The following is a 17,760-nucleotide window of genomic DNA, read 5'->3' as shown; positions in this document are numbered from 1 at the left end:
GAAGAGAGAATGTCCGGGGTGCGTGGGGTCCTTAATTATGCTGGCTGCTTTTCCCGAGGCAACAGGAAGTGTAGACAGAGTCAATGGATGGGAGGCTGGTTTGCATGATGGACTGGGCTTCATTCACGACCTTTTGTAGTTGTGGGGGGAGATGTTGTGACCCCTCAGGTTAAATCGCCACCAGTCAGCTCTCCCTCTCAAAGGGGAGAGCAGCCTATGGTCATCTGGGACTTTGATTTGTAGGGCTGGATCTTACGGCCTCGCTTGTCCCAAAACTGTGTATCTTTTTCCCGACGGAAGAAGGTGGAAGAGAGAATGTCCGGGTTGGGTGGGGTCCATGATTATGCTGGTTGCTTTGCCGAGGCAGCAGTAAGTGTAGACGGAGTCAATGGATGGGAGGCTGGTTTGTGTGATGGACTGGGCTACGGTTGTGTGGGGGGAGTGGGGGGGGTGGAGGTGGTAGGTTGGTTATGTAATTATGACACAGTTCACCTGTCATGAGCACAAACTCATTGAGGCAGAAGAACTTGATTGGATGGCGGAGTGGAGTAAAGGGGCTGAATGGCCACCTCCTACACCTGATGTTAACTCAGGGGAGAGCTGACCCATTGCTTTTATCTTTCAGCAACGCGGAAGAAGCTTTTCGAGTTGGCCCGAGCGTTTTCAGAGAAGACGAAGATGAGGAAGTTGAAGCGAAAGCATTCCTTAAAACATCACACGTATCCTTGGTGGTCCTTTATCACGGAATAGCCAAGGCGAAGGGCCGGGACCCAGGGCACCACTGTGGTGGAGTAGATGAGAAAATCCGGATAGGCTTGGCTTGGCAGCAGTCGGTGTCGGGAAGTAATCATAGAATCCCTACAGTGCAGAAGGAGGACATTCGGCCCATCTAGTCACCACCGACCACAATCCCACCCAGGCTGTATTCCCATAACCCCACATATTTACCCCGCTAATCTCCCTGACACTAGGGTCAATTTTGCATGGCCAATCAACCTAACCCGCACATCTTTGGAGTGTGGGAGGAAACCGGAGCACCCAGAGGAAACCCACGCAGACACGAGGAGAATGTGCAAACTCCACACAGACAGTGACCCAAGGCCGGAATTGAACCCAGATCCCTGGAGTTGTGAAGCAGCAGTGCTAACCGCTGTGCCACCCCAATGGAGTTCAATGGAGATGTTCATAGAGCCTCACCAAATATGAGCGCAATGTTCTAGTGTTGAACAGATTGTGTTTATAAGATGGTTACAAATTTCTGAAGGGGAAGTAAGTGGCTTGGAACCAAACGGCAGTGAGCCTTCGAGGTGTGTGAGTTCATCCCAGGTCGAAACATTTCATACGGTTATTAGATGCAGGAGAACTTTGAGCGGAACCTGAACTCAACTCTACTTTCCCGCCTGCTCCCCGTCTCCCTTAATCCCACAAGAGACCAAATACCTATCTATCGAGCCTTTAATATAGTCAACAATGAAGCACCCATAACCCTCCGGAGCAGGGAATTCCAAAGATTCACAATCCCTTTGAGTGAAGGCACTTCTCCTCATCTCAATCCTGAATGATTGGCCCCATCATCCTTCGATAGATACGGTTCCGGTCTCTGTGAAGACTCTGGAAATGTCCGAGGCAATAACAGAGGGTTTGACAGCTAAAATGCCAAGATCCACAACGCTGAAACATAGAAGGTAGGAGCAGGAGGAGGCCATTCGGCCCTTCGAGCCTGCTCCGCCATTCATCACAATCATGGCTGATCATCCAACTCAGTAGCCTAATCCTGCTTTCTCCCCATAGCCTTTGATCCCATTCGCTCCAACCATGAGAAAGGCCAGAGCTTGCAAGCTAGTAGGTAACCTGATCCTTTCATAGAATCCCTACAGTGCAGAAGGATGTTATTCGGCCCATCAAGTCCGAACTAACAGCAATCCCACCCAAACCCTGTCCCCATAACCCCACGTATTTGCCCTACTACTCCCCCTGACACTAAGGGGCAATTAAGCATGGCCAATCACCCTAACCTACACATCTCTGCATTACTGCGGTAAGAAATAATATTGTGCAATGTACTTTATACAGTAATATTTTACAGCACTGTCAGCCAAATAGACATGGACACGTTGTCAGGGGTAACTTAAATTGTCATTATTCAGCCATTGACTTCGCAAATTGCAATGTTTCAATGTGTTTTTTCCTTTACCTGTCTGGCAACACAGTCTTGGAACAGCAGCCTCAACAGCAAACCTCCTCGATGATGTAGAAGGTCATTCTTGCGGTAAGAATATTTGCATGTACATTTTTTAAATATGCAAACAGGGCACAAAATTGTCATTGTATGGATGTCATTGTCATTGGAGTGTATGGTCTTTCCAACAAAGCATTCCATTCTCTAGATTAGTCCCCTTGCTACCACTGCTGGTGGGGATGGGACATCAGGGGGTCAGGGGTTATGGGGAGAAGGCAGGAGAATGGGGATGAGAAAAATATCAGCCATGATTGAATGGCGGAGCAGACTCGATGGGCCGAGTGGCCTAATTCTGCTCCTACGTCTTATGGTCTTACGGTCATACGTGGTGGGATAGAGTCAGAGAGGTTTACAGCACGGAAACAGGCCCTTCGGCCCAACTTGTCCATGCCGCCTTTTGTTTTTAACAACTAAGCTAGTCCCAATTGCCCGCGCTTGGCCCATATCCCTCAATAGCCACCTTACTCATGTAACTGTCTAAACACTTTTTAAAGGACAAAATGTACCAGCCTCTACTACTACCTCTGGCAGCTTGTTCCAGATACTCACCACTCAGTGTGTGAAAAAATTGACCCTCTGGAACCTTTTGTATCTCTCCCCTCTCATCTTAAACCTATGCCCTCCAGTTTTAGACTCCCCTACCTTTGGGAAAAGATATTGATTATCTAGCTGATCTATGCCCCTCATTATTTTATAGACCGCTATAAGATCACCCCTCAGCCTCCTACGCTCCAGAGAAAAAAGTCCCAGTGTATCCAGCCTTTCCTTATAACTTAAACCATCAAGCCCCGGTAGCATCCTAGTAAATCTTTTCTGCACTCTTTCTAGTTTAATAATACCCTTTCTATAATAGGGTGATCAGAACTGTGCACAGTATTCCAAGTGTGGCTTTACCAATGTCTTGTACAACTTCAACAAGACGTTCCAACTCCTGTATTCAATGTTCTGACCAACGAAACCAAGCATGGATTTGGTTTGGTCTGGCCTTTGGCCTGAGGCTTATTCTTTGCTGCATTACGGCCTAAACTTTGAGGAGGCAGGAAGCCTAAAGATTGCGTGAAGTTGTAACCACATGGGACCGTGCTGCCATAAGTTCATAAGATACAGGAGCAGAATTAGGCCATTCAGTCCATCAAGTCCATTCCGCCATTCGATCATGGCTGATATGCTCCTCATCACCATTTTCCTGACTTCTCCCCATAACCCTCCAACCCCATTACCAATTAAAAATCTGTCTAGCTCCTCCTTAAATTTAGTCACTCTCCCAGCATCCACCGCACTTTGGGGTAGCGAATTCCACAGATTCACAACCCTTTGGGGGAAGTAGTTTCTCCTGAACTCTGTTTTAAAGTTGCTACCCCTTATCCTAAGACTATGACCTCCCGTCCTAGAATGCCCCACAAGAGGAAGCATCACTTCACATCTACTTTATCCATAGCTTTTATCATCTTGTATACCAAAATTTGCTCTCCTCTCATTTTTCTAAATTCCGGAGAGTATCGGCCCAAACTGTTCAATCTCTCTTCATATGGCAAACCCCTCATCTCTGGAATCCATCTCGTGAGGTATTGGGTTTGAGTTGGAATTCGAAGCAGAGATGGAAAGAGGAATAGGTTGTTTTAACTGTGGTTTAAGTCAATAAGAATATGAATTTAAGCAATTTAACATTTAAAGTAAGAAAGGATGCAGAGGAAGGGGACATTGAGTGAGTTTTGGTGACTGCAAGATGTGGCTGTCAGTACATACGGGGGAGGAGGTGGTGCAGTGGTATTGTCACTGGACTAGTAATCCAGTAGATCTAGGATAATGATCTGGGGACTAGGGTTTGAATCCCACCACGGCAGATGGTGAAGTTTGAATTCAATAAATTTCTGGAATTCGAAGTCTAATGATGACAATGAATTGATTGTCGTAAAAACCCACCAGGTTCATGAATGTCCTTTAGCTGTCATAGAATCATACAGTGCAGAAGGAGGCCATTCGGCCCATTGAGTCTGCACCGACGACAATCCCACCCAGGCCCTATTCCCATTTACCCTAGCTAGTCCCCCTGACACTAAGGGGCAATTTATCATGGCCAATCCACCTAACCCGCACTTCTTTGGACTGTGGGAGGAAACTGAGGCACCCAGAGGAAAACCACGCAGACACGGGGAGAACCCGGGTCCCTGGTGCTGTGAGGCAGCAGTGCTAGCCACCATGCCGCCCTGTCCTTATCTACACGTGACTCCAGAGCTACAGCAATGTGGTTGACCCCTAAGTGCCCTCTGAATTGGCTGAGCAAGCCGCTCAGTTCAAGGGCAATTAGGGATGGGCAATAAACGCTGACCCAGCCAGCGAGGCCCGCGTCCTGTGAATGAATAAAAAAGTTATTTAAAAGTTACGCCAGTCTATATCTCTCTCCCTCCCTTTTAGATGAAGATACCCAAATCCGAAAGCAGCCCTTACAGGAGGAAGATGAAGAAAATAAGGATGGACAGTCATGGTAAGCTTTAAGAGAATGGTTCTTCTTCTTAGCGTGTTTTCACCTGTTTGAATATCAATCTCTTGAGGTGAATTCTATTGGAACACACCTTAGCCATTTGATTCACATTTTCTCTTCCTCTTTCTCTTCCCTTGCAGATCCTGACACCTTTCTACTCAAGGAGCTTTGTCCAGTGATTACACTGAAGGACTATTAGACTTCATAGATGAAGTTGGCGACAGTTAATGTACATCTCTTCATCTGCTTTTTAACCATTTCTGTAATGAATAAGGCACAATTAAATGGGGGTGGGAGGTAAGGGGGGTGGGAGGGTGGGGGGGGCGCGGGGGGGGGGAGCGGGAGGGGGGTGGAGAATCAAGGTAACCCATCCACCACCATTGTAAGTCAAGGGTTCGGGTGCTGTTCACGTTTTTATCTTTAATCCTGTGTGATTCTCAAGTTATAGATGTCTAGATCTTTCCATCTAGGCCTTGCCATAGTCCTAACCCTGACTCACAATGGCTAAGAGCAACTGGTTGACAACCGGGGTCTAGTTTTTAACTATAACCTTGTATTACAATATTTTTTTATAGAAGCGGCCTAATCCAGACATTGAATTGTATTCCGCTTGGACTGCCGTTCGATTCAAATAGGCGGAGTAATTCTTTTAGTTTATTGTCAAATGATGTCCTTATTGGGTGTCACGTGCCTGATGGTATGCTGTATGAATTAACAGGCCCTTTCAACAGGCCCGGAACATATCCCATTGTGTCAATGTTTCTGTTGTCATTACTGGGCCCGTTTGTTTTTCCTTTTTCTATATTTTTTTAAAGAAATGCTAGATTATAGCGTGCCACAGGATTAACCGCGATGAAGAACCATCTAATGGTTGTGACGAATATCAATGAGCACGGGACTTGAGGCCTTGGCTAGGTTGAGTCATAATCACGCCACAAAAGTGTCAATCGATGCTCAGCCTGAATGGTCATTTACAAGCGGGAAATGTTGCCCGAAGCAAATGTTGAAACGTTTAGCCACGACTTGCAGTGACAGGGCTGTGGGCCGCATGGTATATCCACCGCAGCATTAATGTGCCCTCTTTCCAGTATTGTAGACGTGTGTAAGGTAAAGAACCCATGCAGGAATTTAAGCATATCAAAAACATGGAGACTGATTTTCCCGTCCCGCCCGCCACGGGAATCGGAGCGGGCGAGGGGCGGAACATGGAAAACTCCGTTGACCTCAGGTGGGATTTTCCAGTTTGGGGGCGAACGTGGCCGAAAATTCCCCTGGTATCAGTTCCAATACTCTCTGTTCAACCTTTTCACTACCCAGCCCTGGCTAGGGAAAAGCAAACAAGTGTGGCGATGACCTAGTGGTATTATCGCTAGACTGTTAATCCAGAAACTCAGCTAATGTTCTGGGGAGCCGGGTTCAAATCCCGCCACGGCAGATGGTGAAATTTGAATCCAATAAAAAATATCTGGAATTAAGAATCTACTGATGACCATGAAACCATTGTCGGAAAAACCCATCTGGTTCACTAATGCCCTTTAGGGAAGGAAATCTGCCGTCCTTACCTGGTCTGGCCTACATGTGACTCCAGGGCCACAGCAATGTGGTTGACTCTCAACTGTCCTCCAAGGACAACTAGGGATGGGCAATAAATACTGGCCAGTCAGTGACGCCCATGTCACAAGAATGAATTAAAAAAAGAAGCAATTTCAATTGGTCCTGGATTCCCCTCATATGTTGCTCATTGGTAAACCATTGTTGCTAATGTCCTCCTTCTGTTCACTTCCTTCAGTCATGTAAGTGGGGAGATGAATGTGACATCATATCGACTGAACCAAAACTACCGTGGCCAAGCATGCACAGAGCTGGGTCTGCTGGGAGGAATTAAATCTGAGTCTGGCAGTAATGGAGTCTTATTGCAGCTGGTAAAATGTAGCCTTATTTACCTGGAATCATCATAGTATCCCCACAGTGCAGAAGGAGGCCATTCAGCCCATTGAGTCTGCACTGACCACAATCCCACCCATGTCCTATTCCCGTAACCCCTCCTGGTCATTGAACCATAGTGCAGAAATAGGCCATTCAACCCATTGAGTCCACATTAACAGTGATCCCACCCAGGCCCTACCTCTGTAACCCCACATGTTTACCCTGCCAATCTCCCTGACGCTAAGGGGCAATTGAGCGTGGCCAATTAGCCTAACCTTTTGGAGTGTGGGAGGAAACCGGAGCACCTGGAGGAAACCCATGCAGACACGGGGAGAACATGCAAACTCCACACAGAGAGTCACCCGAGGCCGGAATCGAACACGGGTCCCTGGCGCTGTGAGGCAGCAGTACCAACCACTGTGCCACTGAGCCGTGGTCACTGGTGACGAAACAGGTTTGGCAAGAATCTGACAATAGATCATTTATCTAGCTTCTTGCAGGGAAAGAGGATCAGGATGGAAAAGAATTGGAATGCCAAGGCAGCAATCCTTGTGGTTGCTGTGTGAAGGCATTATCAATGTGTTTGCTTGGAGATACCTGTGAAAACCCCGCAAGTAAGTTTACAGTGTTACCTCACACGGTGACTGAAGGAGCTGTTTCATGTTAAAGATGTTAAAATGCAAGTTGCCACGGGTGAGAGGATGAGGAGTAAACCTGATTTTTTTGCAGTAGTATAAAGTGTTAGGTTTTTAAGAAAAAAATATTCTATGTATGAATATTCCAGCACACTTTGCGGAAACTACGGACAACATGTGAAAGATATCTGTACATCCCCTCTACTTGTTAAATCTTATGGCGTCACGTCTAACCTTTGCGGAGATAGAGTGGTATGGAAAGTCACTGCTCTTAACAGAATATCGCTTGCGTTATAACAGCTAGGGAACCAAGCACTAATAGGATTTCTTTGACAGGTACATGAAATGGTCTGTTGGACAATTCTTAACCAGAACAGAGCTTAAATGTCAAGGCCACCCTCCTGTCAACACCTGCAGCTGAAAGAAGCAATTCCGAGTTGCAGATATCAATTTGCGAGATTGGAGGAAAAATTATTCTTTCATTTTTAAAAATGTAATCTTAAGGGAATTCACAGCGATGATTCTCCCTGTTCACCGGCCTACTATCTGTTAATTCATAAGAACAGAAGAACATAAGAAATAGGAGCAGGAGTAGGCCATCTAGCCCCTCGAGCCTGCCCCGCCATTCAACAAGATCATGGCTGATCTGAAGTGGATCAGTTCCACTTACCCGTCTTCTCCCCATATCCCTTAATTCCCTTAGCGATCAGAAATCTATCTACCCATGATTTAAACATATTCAACGAGGTAGACTCCACCACTTCAATGGGCAGAGAATTCCAGAGATTCACTACCCTCTGAGAGAAGAAGTTCCCCCTCAACTCTGTTCTGAACCGGCCCCCACTTATTTTGAGGCTGTGCCCTCTCGTTCTGGTTTCCCTTCTCAGTGGAAAGAATCTCTCTACCTCTACCCTGTCCAGCCCCTTCATCATCTTATATGTCTCTATAAGATCACCCCTCAGCCTTCTAAACTCCAACGAGTACAGACCCAATCTGTTCAATCTCCCCCATATGGAAATTCTGCTGATTTCCATATTTCCATATGGAAATTCTGCTGATTTCCATATAGGGTTGGGATGGGGGGAGTCTCTTCCATACCAAGTTACATCTGTTGCATATGCAAAATTTGAGTCAAACTGAATAAGGCTGTCTTACAACAGGATATGAATCCAGACGGATTAGGTCAAGCATACAGACACACGATTAAGTGGTACCTCTTTTTGGATCTGTTCAGACCTCAGTGCCTGGCCTGGCGCTGCTTCTTGTGAGTAGAGTTCCTCTCTGTAACCTGCTCAGGGGAGGGGGTCTCATTGCAAATGATGCATCAGTAAAGCACCTCCTCCTTTACATTGAAACATAGAAACTAGAAACAGGAGGAGGCCATTCGGCCCTTCCAGCCTGCTTCGCCATTCATCTTGATCATGGCTGATCGTCAAATTCAATATCCCGATCCCCGTTTCCTCCCATATCCCTTGATCCCTTTAGCCCCAAGAGCTGTATCTAATTTCTTCTTGAAATCAGACAACGTTTTGGCCTCAAATACATTCTGTGGAAGTGAATTCCACACATTCACCACCCTCTGGGTGAAGAAATTTCTCCTCACCTCAGTCCGAAAGGTCTACCCTTTATTCTCAAACTATGACCCCTAGTTCTGGACTCCCTCACCATTACAGAATGAAGTCCTTTGTAAGTGGGTTTGGGTGGCACAGTGGTTAGCACTGCCGCCTCACAGCACCAGGGACCCAGGTTCGATTCCCGGCTTGTGTCACTGTCTGTGTGAAGTTTGCAAGTTCTCCCCGTTTCTGCGTGGGTTTCCTCCAGGTGCTCCGGTTTCCTCCTACAGTCTGAAAGACATGCTGGTTAGGTGGATTGGCCCGTGCTAAATTCTCCCTCAGTGAGCCCAAACAGGCGCCGGAGTGTGGCGACTCGGGAATTTTCACAGTAACTTCATTGCAGTGTTAATGTAAGCCTACTTGTGACACTAATAAAATGAACTGAAATGAATGATGGTAACAGCTTAGCAACACTGAGGAAAAAAAATAACGGTAAGAGTTTTAACAACACCAGGTTGAAGTCCAACAGGTTTATTTGGTAGCAAATGCCATTAGCTTTCGGAGCGCTGCTCCTTCGTCACATGGAGTGGATATCTGCTCTCAAACAGGGCACAGAGACACAAAATCAAGTTACAGAATACTGATTAGAATGCGAATCTCTACAGCCAACCAGGTCTGGTTGGGAGTGAACTCCACAGTGGTTAGCACTGGGTTTGTAAGTGGGTTTGGGTGGCACGATGGCACAGTGGTTAGCACTGCCGCCTCACAGCACCTGGTTGGCTGTAGAGTTTCGCATTCTAATCAGTATTCTGTAACTTGATTTTGTGTCTCTGTGCCCTGTTTGAGAGCAGATACCCACTCCATCTGACGAAGGAGCAGCACTCCAAAAGCTAATGGCATTTGCTATCAAATAAACCTGTTGGACTTTAACCTGGTGTTGTTAAAACTCTTACTGTGTTTACCCCAGTCCAACGCCGGCATCTCCACATCATGAAAAAAATAACTCCATCGTTGGAAATTGTGAGTTGGAGTGACAGCTATTGGCTGATGTGGCCACTTTCTTGCTGAGCCGGGGTTACCTGTACTACAGAGAAAGCCCTAACAGTGGCAAAACTTCCTGACGGAACCTCAGACAATGAGGCATCAGATAATTCCCAGTGCCTGACCTGGGGCTGGATGGAAGTGAGCCACGGAGGGGACATGGGACACTGCAACAACCAAAGGGCCATTCAACCACTGGAATAACTGGCAACATCTGTGGAGTGAGAGAGAAACGGAGTTAAATGTTTAATGTTCGCCACAACTCTTCCTCAGAACTCTGAAGAAGAACCATGTTGGACATTAAACTTTAGCTCTATTTCTCTCTCCACAGATGCTGCCAGATCTGTTGAGTCTTTCTAGCATTTTCTGTTTTTTATTTGAGATTTCAAGCATCCGCAGTATTTTGCTTTCATTAAAGGCCATTCTCATCCTTCACGGTGCCGGTGTAACATTGTAAGGCTTATTCCAAATGCATCCAGCATTATGAGGGATGGTCAGAGAGAAAGAACGAGTTAAGAGCTGCAGAGTTTTATAATGTCCTGCCTTCAAGAACCTACAAAAAAGCAGTCACAGCCTGGAGTTTCCTGCCGAGTACATGACCCACCTTCTGCTTCACACCAGACTGAACCGCGAGGTGATGTTTGAAGTTTGCTTTCGTTGGGGAATTTCACAGTAACTTCATTGCGGTTTTAATGTAAGCCTTGTGACCAATAAATAAAAACTTTAAACTTTATTTTGCCATTGCACCATGTGCAAAATGTGACAATGTAGTATCTACACCAGTCCCAGTGTGGCCTGGTTCGAACATATCATTGTTACTACTCCAGTGCAATCAGTATATTAGGAGAGAGAATAACGTTTTGTGGGCTAAAGGTTTATTTTTTTATATGACCGTGACATTGAAACATTTTACCTGTTTTGTAAAGTTACAGCATGGAGATTCTTTCTAACCATTCAGGGTATTTAGCCAGCTATCAGAAACAGACTGAACCAAGGTAAAAAAATAATGGCACTTGCACAAGTCGAAAACCTCTAGATGAATTGCAGAACACAAACTGTGTCATGTTTTGTCAGATAAAATAGATCTTGTAGTCGCCTTCTGGTTAAGTCTGCTAAACTGCCGTGCGAGGCAGGAACTGTACTCCCTTTACTCTTAAGTAGGGGCTGTTTGCTCGTGTAAATGTTAAGGATTCTTGTTGACCTAGTGGTTCAGCATCTTATAGGGCAGTACCATACATTAACTCACAATCTGGGGCTTTGCTCCGAGCTTTAACTGAGCCCTGTGTCTAGACATCCTTACTCTCGATTAGTTTGTAACTGATTACATTAATTGTAACTAGTATGTAACCCCAGATTGTAAGCTTTTGTATGTTTCTGCACTATAAGATGCTGAACCACTAAGTCAACAAGAATCCTTACATTTATATGAATAAACATGTGCGGCACGGTGGCACAGTGGTTAGTACTGCTGCCTCACAGCGCCAGGGACCCAGGTTCGATTCCCAGCTTGGGTCACTGTCTGTGCGGAGTTTGCACATTCTCCCCGTGTCTGCGTGGGTTTCCTCCGGGTGCTCCGGTTTCCTCCCACAGTCCAAAGATGTGCGGGTTAGGCGGATTGGCCATGCTAAATTGCCCCTTAGTGTTGGGGGACTAGTTAGGGTAGATGCATGGGGTTATGGGGATAGGGCCTGGGTGGGATTGTGGGTGGTGTAGACTCAATGGGCTGAATGGCCTCCTTCTGCATTGTAGGATTCTATGATAGTGAGATAGCAGGTTGCTTGTCTTTGCCACCAAATGGGACAAAGAGGAAAGTGTCAAGGGTTCCAACTTGGGTTTTATGCTTCAGACCATCTTAGTGAGTGCCATCTTGCTGCAGAGCATGGCGATGTCTATGGTCACCAGGCACCTTGCAGGGATATGAAGTGGGGGTGCGGGCAGCATGGAGATCAAATAGTCTAAATGTAACAAGTAGAAGGAGTGGTTAATGAATGGAAATTCATGCCATTGACCCCAATCAGTGTTGAAAGCTGATGGACCCGACTTCAGGACTCAAAAGATTTATTTTTAAGTCTTTAGACAAGATTGTACAGATAGGGAAAGGGGCTGCAGCTAAGGTGTCTCTCCCAGAGCAATGGCACAATCTTTGCCATCGAGCCAAGAAGAAGCACAAGTGGCAGAATGATTTTGATTTGATTTATTATTGTCACATGTATCGACATACACTGAAAAGTATTGTTTCTTGCGCACTATACAGACAAAGCATACCGTTCATAGAGAAGGAAAGGAGAGAGAGCAGAATGTAGTGTAACAGTCATAGCTAGGGTGTAGCGAAAGATCAACTTAATGCAAGGTAGGTCCATTCAAAAGTCTGATGGCAGCAGGGAAGAAGCTGTTCTTGAGTCGGTTGGTACGTGACCTCAGACTTTTGTATCTTTTTCCCCGATGGAAGAAGGCGGAAGAGAGAATGTCTGGAGTGTGTGGGGTCCTTGATTGTGCTGGCTGCTTTTCTATGGTTGTGGGAAGTGTAGACAGAGATGGGAGGCTGGTTTGATGGACTGGGCTTCATTCACGGCCCTTTGCAGTTTCTTGCGGCCTTGCTCAGAGCAGGAGCCATACCAAGCTGTGATACATCCAGAAAGAATTGCCTCTTGGTTTGTTTAGCCCACATCTTTTTAAAGAGTGACCATAATTTCTCCCTTATATTTGGAATCTGCAGAATTCCTGCAAGTGGGGTCAATGGAATGGAGCCGGGAGCAGGTGTGAATGAAGCCTGAACCTTGGTACGAAGCTATTAGCATGAGCAAAATATAATTGCATGCAGTTTGCATCTTTGGGTAAAGCTAGTACACGGGACAGGCTGTAGGGAAAGGATCCCAAGGGGAAAGAATATGGAAAACAAGGAGTTGAATCTTTGCAGCTGAGTTGCTATCTGGTTAGTAAGAGAGAATGCCGCTCCTCCACTTGAAACGTTTGAATCTGTAGAAACTTAAAGGGCGGCACGGTGGCACAGTGGGTTAGCACTGCTGCCTCACGGCACCAGGGACCTAGGTTCGATTCCCCGGTTGGGTCACTGTGCGGAGTCTGCACATTCTTCCGTGTCTGCGTAGGTTTCCTCCGGGTGCTCCGGTTTCCTCCCACAGTCCAAAGATGTGCAGGTTAGGTTGATTGGCCATGCTAAATTGCCACTTAGTGTCAGGGGGACTAACAGGGTAAATACATGGCGTTACGGGGATAGGGGCTGGGTGGGATTGTGGTCGGTGCAGGCTCGATGGGCAGAATGGCCTCCTTCTGCACTGTGGGGATTCTATGATTCTATCAAAGAATCTTTGAACTACATTGTTTGGGACGTATCTCACATTCCCAGAACAACATGATTTAGAGGCTTGACTGTGTGGAGTTTGCACGTTCTCCCCTTGTCTGCGTGGGTTTCATCCGGGTGCTCCAGTTTCCTCCCACACTCCAAAGATGTGCGGGTTAGGTTGATTGACCATGCTAAATTGCCCTTTACTGTAAGGGGGACTAGCTAGGGTAAATACATGGGGTTATGGGGATAGGGCCTGGATGGGATTGTGGTCGGTGCAGACTCAATGGGCCGAATGGCCTCCTTCTGCATTGTAGGATTCTATGATTGTGTGATAAAGCAGTTCCCTGCATTAGGGAATGTCCTCCGACTCCTTCACTCCATTTCTCAAGAAGCCTTTGGTCCAGCCCTGAGTTCCGTGAGGTGATGTTTGAAGTTTGCTTTCCTAGTGCCACACCAGTCGGTTGGCGACTAACCCATCCTCTTTTTGAGGTCATTTTCTTCTCCCATTTTGGCCAACCCCTCACCACTCACGAAGGCTTTGCCAGACCAGAGAGTCGTTCATTGACTTGCCCCCACGTTTCCTTCCTTCCCCTTGGCCTAGCTCACGCTTTGCACCGTGCCAGAATAGCAAACATGCTGTGTGTGGATATTCGCAGGAGAGAGTTCACATCCGACAGACTGACATGCCAGGCTCCTGTGCCAATAAATTAATATTCAAAGATTTGTTTGACGATTCTGAGAATTAAACTTGTTGCAACAATTCCCTGTGATCTATAATTGTTTTACGTAGGGTAGATGGCACAGGAGCAGGCCATTTAGCCCATCCAGTCTGTGCTAGTTTTTATGCTCCACTCGAGTTCCCTCTCATTTGTTTTCATCTGACTCTACCATCGTAACCCTCTCTCCCCCTCACCCTCACATGCTAGCCTACCGTATGCTGGCAATGGCCTCGTGGTATTATCGCTAGACTATTAATCCAGAAACCCAGCTAATATTCTGGGGAGCCCGGTTCGAATCCCGCCATGGCAGATGGTGGAATTTGAATTCCATAAAATATATCTGGAATTAGGAATCTGCTGATGACCATGAAGCCATTGTCGGAAAAACCCATCTGCTTCGCTGATGTCCTTTAGGGAAGGAAATCTGCCATCCTCGGTCTGGCCTACATGTGACTCCAGAGTCACAGCAATGTGGTTGACTCTCAACTGCCCTCTGAACAAGGGCTACTAGGGATGGGCAATAAATGCTGGCCAGCCAGCAACGCCCAAGTCCCCCGATTGAGATTTTAAAAAAAATTCTCTTCCCTTCAACCACTCCCTGTCGTAGTGAGTTCCACATTCTCGCCACTCTTTTGGAAGAACAAGTTCCTTCTGAATTCTCTGTTGGATTTCTTGAAGACTATCTTGTACTGATGACCTCTAGTTATCATCTTCCCAAACAGAGGAAGCACTCTCTCTGTGTCCACCCTGTTAAAACTATTCATATAATTTTAAAGTTCTCAAGTGAATCGTCCCCCGGTCTCCTTTGTTTGGAAGAGAACAGAGGAAGAGGGACTGGGTAAGATACTCTGTCAGAGAGCCGGTGTGGACACGATGGGCTGAATGGCCTCTTCTGCACTGTGGGGGTTCTATGGGCAGGATTTTACCACTTTGTTGGGGTGAGCCTCGTAAATTCCCACCCAAGGCCAAGGGAGAGTTCCGTTCTGCGAGCCTCGCCTGCCCCAGTTCGAGGCAGGTAAAACTCTGGCCAATGAAACCCATGGCAGGCAGGAGTGGAAAATGTACCCCCCCGCCCCCCCCAGTCTTCCAGCGCTTTCTGTTTTTACTTCAGATCCCCAAGCATCCACAGTATTTTGCTTTTATTGTAACCGGCCAGATTCCGTGAATTGAGGAATGTTTTTTGTTAGTTCCTTCACTGAAAAATAACCTCGGATTAGATTATAGATTAAAACCCTTCGGAGTATTCAAACCCGGAAGCTGGCTCTTTTGGAGTGATTGTATTCAAACCCGGTTAAAGGAATCATGATATCCTCGAAGCATCCTATCTGGTCTTGGATTAAATATTAATTGTACTTAATCTAGTGCACAACTCCTTACCATTCTGGAGTTGGCGTACTCAAAAGTTTGGCACACGCTCACTCACTGAGCCTGGGGGGGGGGGGCACAATATTAAAACCTACGTGTAGATTGGTGCCAATTTGAGGATAATATATTCAGAGCGGCATTTCACTCTGTGGCATCCTGGTGACTCTCTGTTCAACCATGTTTGTTTTGTGAAGCTGTATCCATTCAGGAATTTCATGGAAATTGTCTAATTTTGTGGATATGTTTTTCCTGGTGACGACGTATTCAAATCAGACTCCTAAAGACTGTGCCGAATGATTGTTTCCGAGAAAGGGGAACTTGGCTAATGGATAAAACCCACTGGTTTGTATCTACTGCTGGAGCAATAAACTAATATCCATGCAATGGGAAATTTAACCATTATTTGACCCACAACCGTCTGCACAAATCTAACGACTGTTTACATTACCGCGAGGTATCAATGTGACATGACCAGTGGCTTGGCTAATGTTATTTTCTTAAATAAGTTTGTGTACGCATATTTAACACATGTATACACAAATATTTGCATATGCACATCACATATGCACAAATATTTGCATATGCACATTACATATGCACAAATATTTGCATATGCACATCACATATGCACACATATTTGCATATGCACACCACATATACACAAATATTTGCATATGCACACCACATATACACAAATATTTGCATATGCACAATCACACATGCACACACAAACATTTATTTTCTTAAATTTTGCTCAATTCTAATCCATTTGAGGCACGCTGTTTTCCACATGGGCTACCCAGTCCCTCCCTCTTCACCATAAAATCACAGAACCACAGTGATACAATGACGTGTCGCCCATTTTCTGTAAAAGGCGCTTTCAAACACGCATTTGGTCATATACACCGACACATTCACATACGTACACTTAAACATGCACATAATAACACATGCACACACAAACATTCACATGTGCACGCTGAAACATGCACACAATAACACATGCATACAGAAATATTTGCATATGCACACCACATATACACAATCACAATGCGTACACAAACATTTATATATGTACATTCAAATATGCAAACACTCATGCACACTCAAACATACACGTGCATGCACATTTGTATGTGCACATATTTGTGTATATGCACTCACCACACTTGTATGTCCACATGTTTGTACACATACTACTGCATATGCACTAGTGTGCACACTCACATGCGCCGCGCTTGCTCAGTCATAGGCACAGACACATGTGCACATGTACATCTCATGCCGGAGGAACATCCAGGCAGAGATATGTTGGGAACTTTTATTCTGCGACAAATCCATGGTTATTGCCTTGGGATTAACGGGGTTGCCTTGTTTGACTGCAGTGGCATGTCCTACATCTGTGGTTTACTGCTTGTTGCCTGCTCCCTCCATTCATCAAAGGCTAGCTCTCCATCTCTGAACTCTCTGCAGAAACATCTCTTTCCAAAGCCTCGGAGAAGCTGCTTTCACAGCAGTGTTCCTCCTCCCATCCGTGGGCTATACTTGGTGGCATTCTCCTTCCTTTCGTAAACACAGCTCTAAGATGCTCATCCCTCTGAGGTTTGTGGTACATGCTGTTATATTCCGAATTAGTTACCACTGTAGAATTAACTCCTTTTGTTGAGGTAAATTTTGGGTTTGAAGTTTTTTTTTTGCGATTTGCCTTCGGGTGCCCCACCAGAGAAAGGAAATTCAATTTTGTGTCAAATGGTCTGATGTTTGTCAAATTTACCCTCAGCTATAAAGAGCATTTCTTGAATGATTTTTTTTTTAAAAAAAGAAACGCTTGAATATGAAGTTTTGCTTCTGTCAAGAGCGGTAAGAGTTAACGGAAAATCTTTGAACAACAAAAATCATCTTAAATTTGTATTTGAATGTTAAAATGTAGATGGAAAATGTGAACCTATGACCATACTATATGCCTGTTGCTCCAACATTAATGTACAAAAAAAGTATGTGAAGTATAAAGAGGTTTAAAAATGATTGAGTTTGTGATGTTGGTATCTTAGAGTATATTTCCATATCTGATTTTTTTTTTCTTAAGCTTAATGATGATTTGTTTGTTTGTTAATAGTGATCTTCAATTATAATAAACTTGTGTTGTAATCTCCACGCCTTTTCTTCGAAAACTGTGTTTGTTCTTCGTCATTCGAGGTCCTGGCAAAGTGAAATAAGTCATCTTCATCTAGACACAACTTTCATCTCCTCTCGTGGGCGGCACAGTGGTTAGCACTGCTGCCTCACAGCTCCAGGGATCCGGGTTCGTTTCCAGCCTTGGGTCACTGTCTGTGTGGAGTCTGCACATTCTCCCCGTGTCTGCGTGGGTTTCCTCCGGGTGCTCCGGTTTCCTCCCACACTCCAAAGATGTGCAGGTTAGGTGGATTGGCCTAAAGGCAAATTATTGCGGATGCTGGAATCTGAAACCAAAAGAGAAAATGCTGGAAAATCTCAGCA

General features: G+C 45.6%; 1 protein-coding gene across 1 annotated transcript in view; it reads left to right on the top strand.

Moving 5' to 3' along the window:
• Positions 1 to 17,416, top strand: part of LOC144501835 (CUE domain-containing protein 1-like) — a 29,980-nt gene extending 12,564 nt beyond the window's left edge. Inside the window, exons 4-7 of the mRNA XM_078225887.1 lie at positions 626 to 719; positions 2,211 to 2,269; positions 4,655 to 4,724; positions 4,862 to 17,416. Coding sequence (XP_078082013.1) covers positions 626 to 719; positions 2,211 to 2,269; positions 4,655 to 4,724; position 4,862 — 224 coding nt within the window. The 3' untranslated portion in view covers positions 4,863 to 17,416. The remainder of the gene's footprint in view (positions 1 to 625; positions 720 to 2,210; positions 2,270 to 4,654; positions 4,725 to 4,861) is intronic.
• The last annotated feature ends 344 nt before the right edge of the window (positions 17,417 to 17,760 follow it).

Source organism: Mustelus asterias, chromosome 12 (assembly GCF_964213995.1).
Source record: "Mustelus asterias chromosome 12, sMusAst1.hap1.1, whole genome shotgun sequence".
Classification (NCBI taxonomy): domain Eukaryota; kingdom Metazoa; phylum Chordata; class Chondrichthyes; order Carcharhiniformes; family Triakidae; genus Mustelus; species Mustelus asterias.
This window is presented reverse-complemented; position numbering and strand designations above follow the sequence as displayed.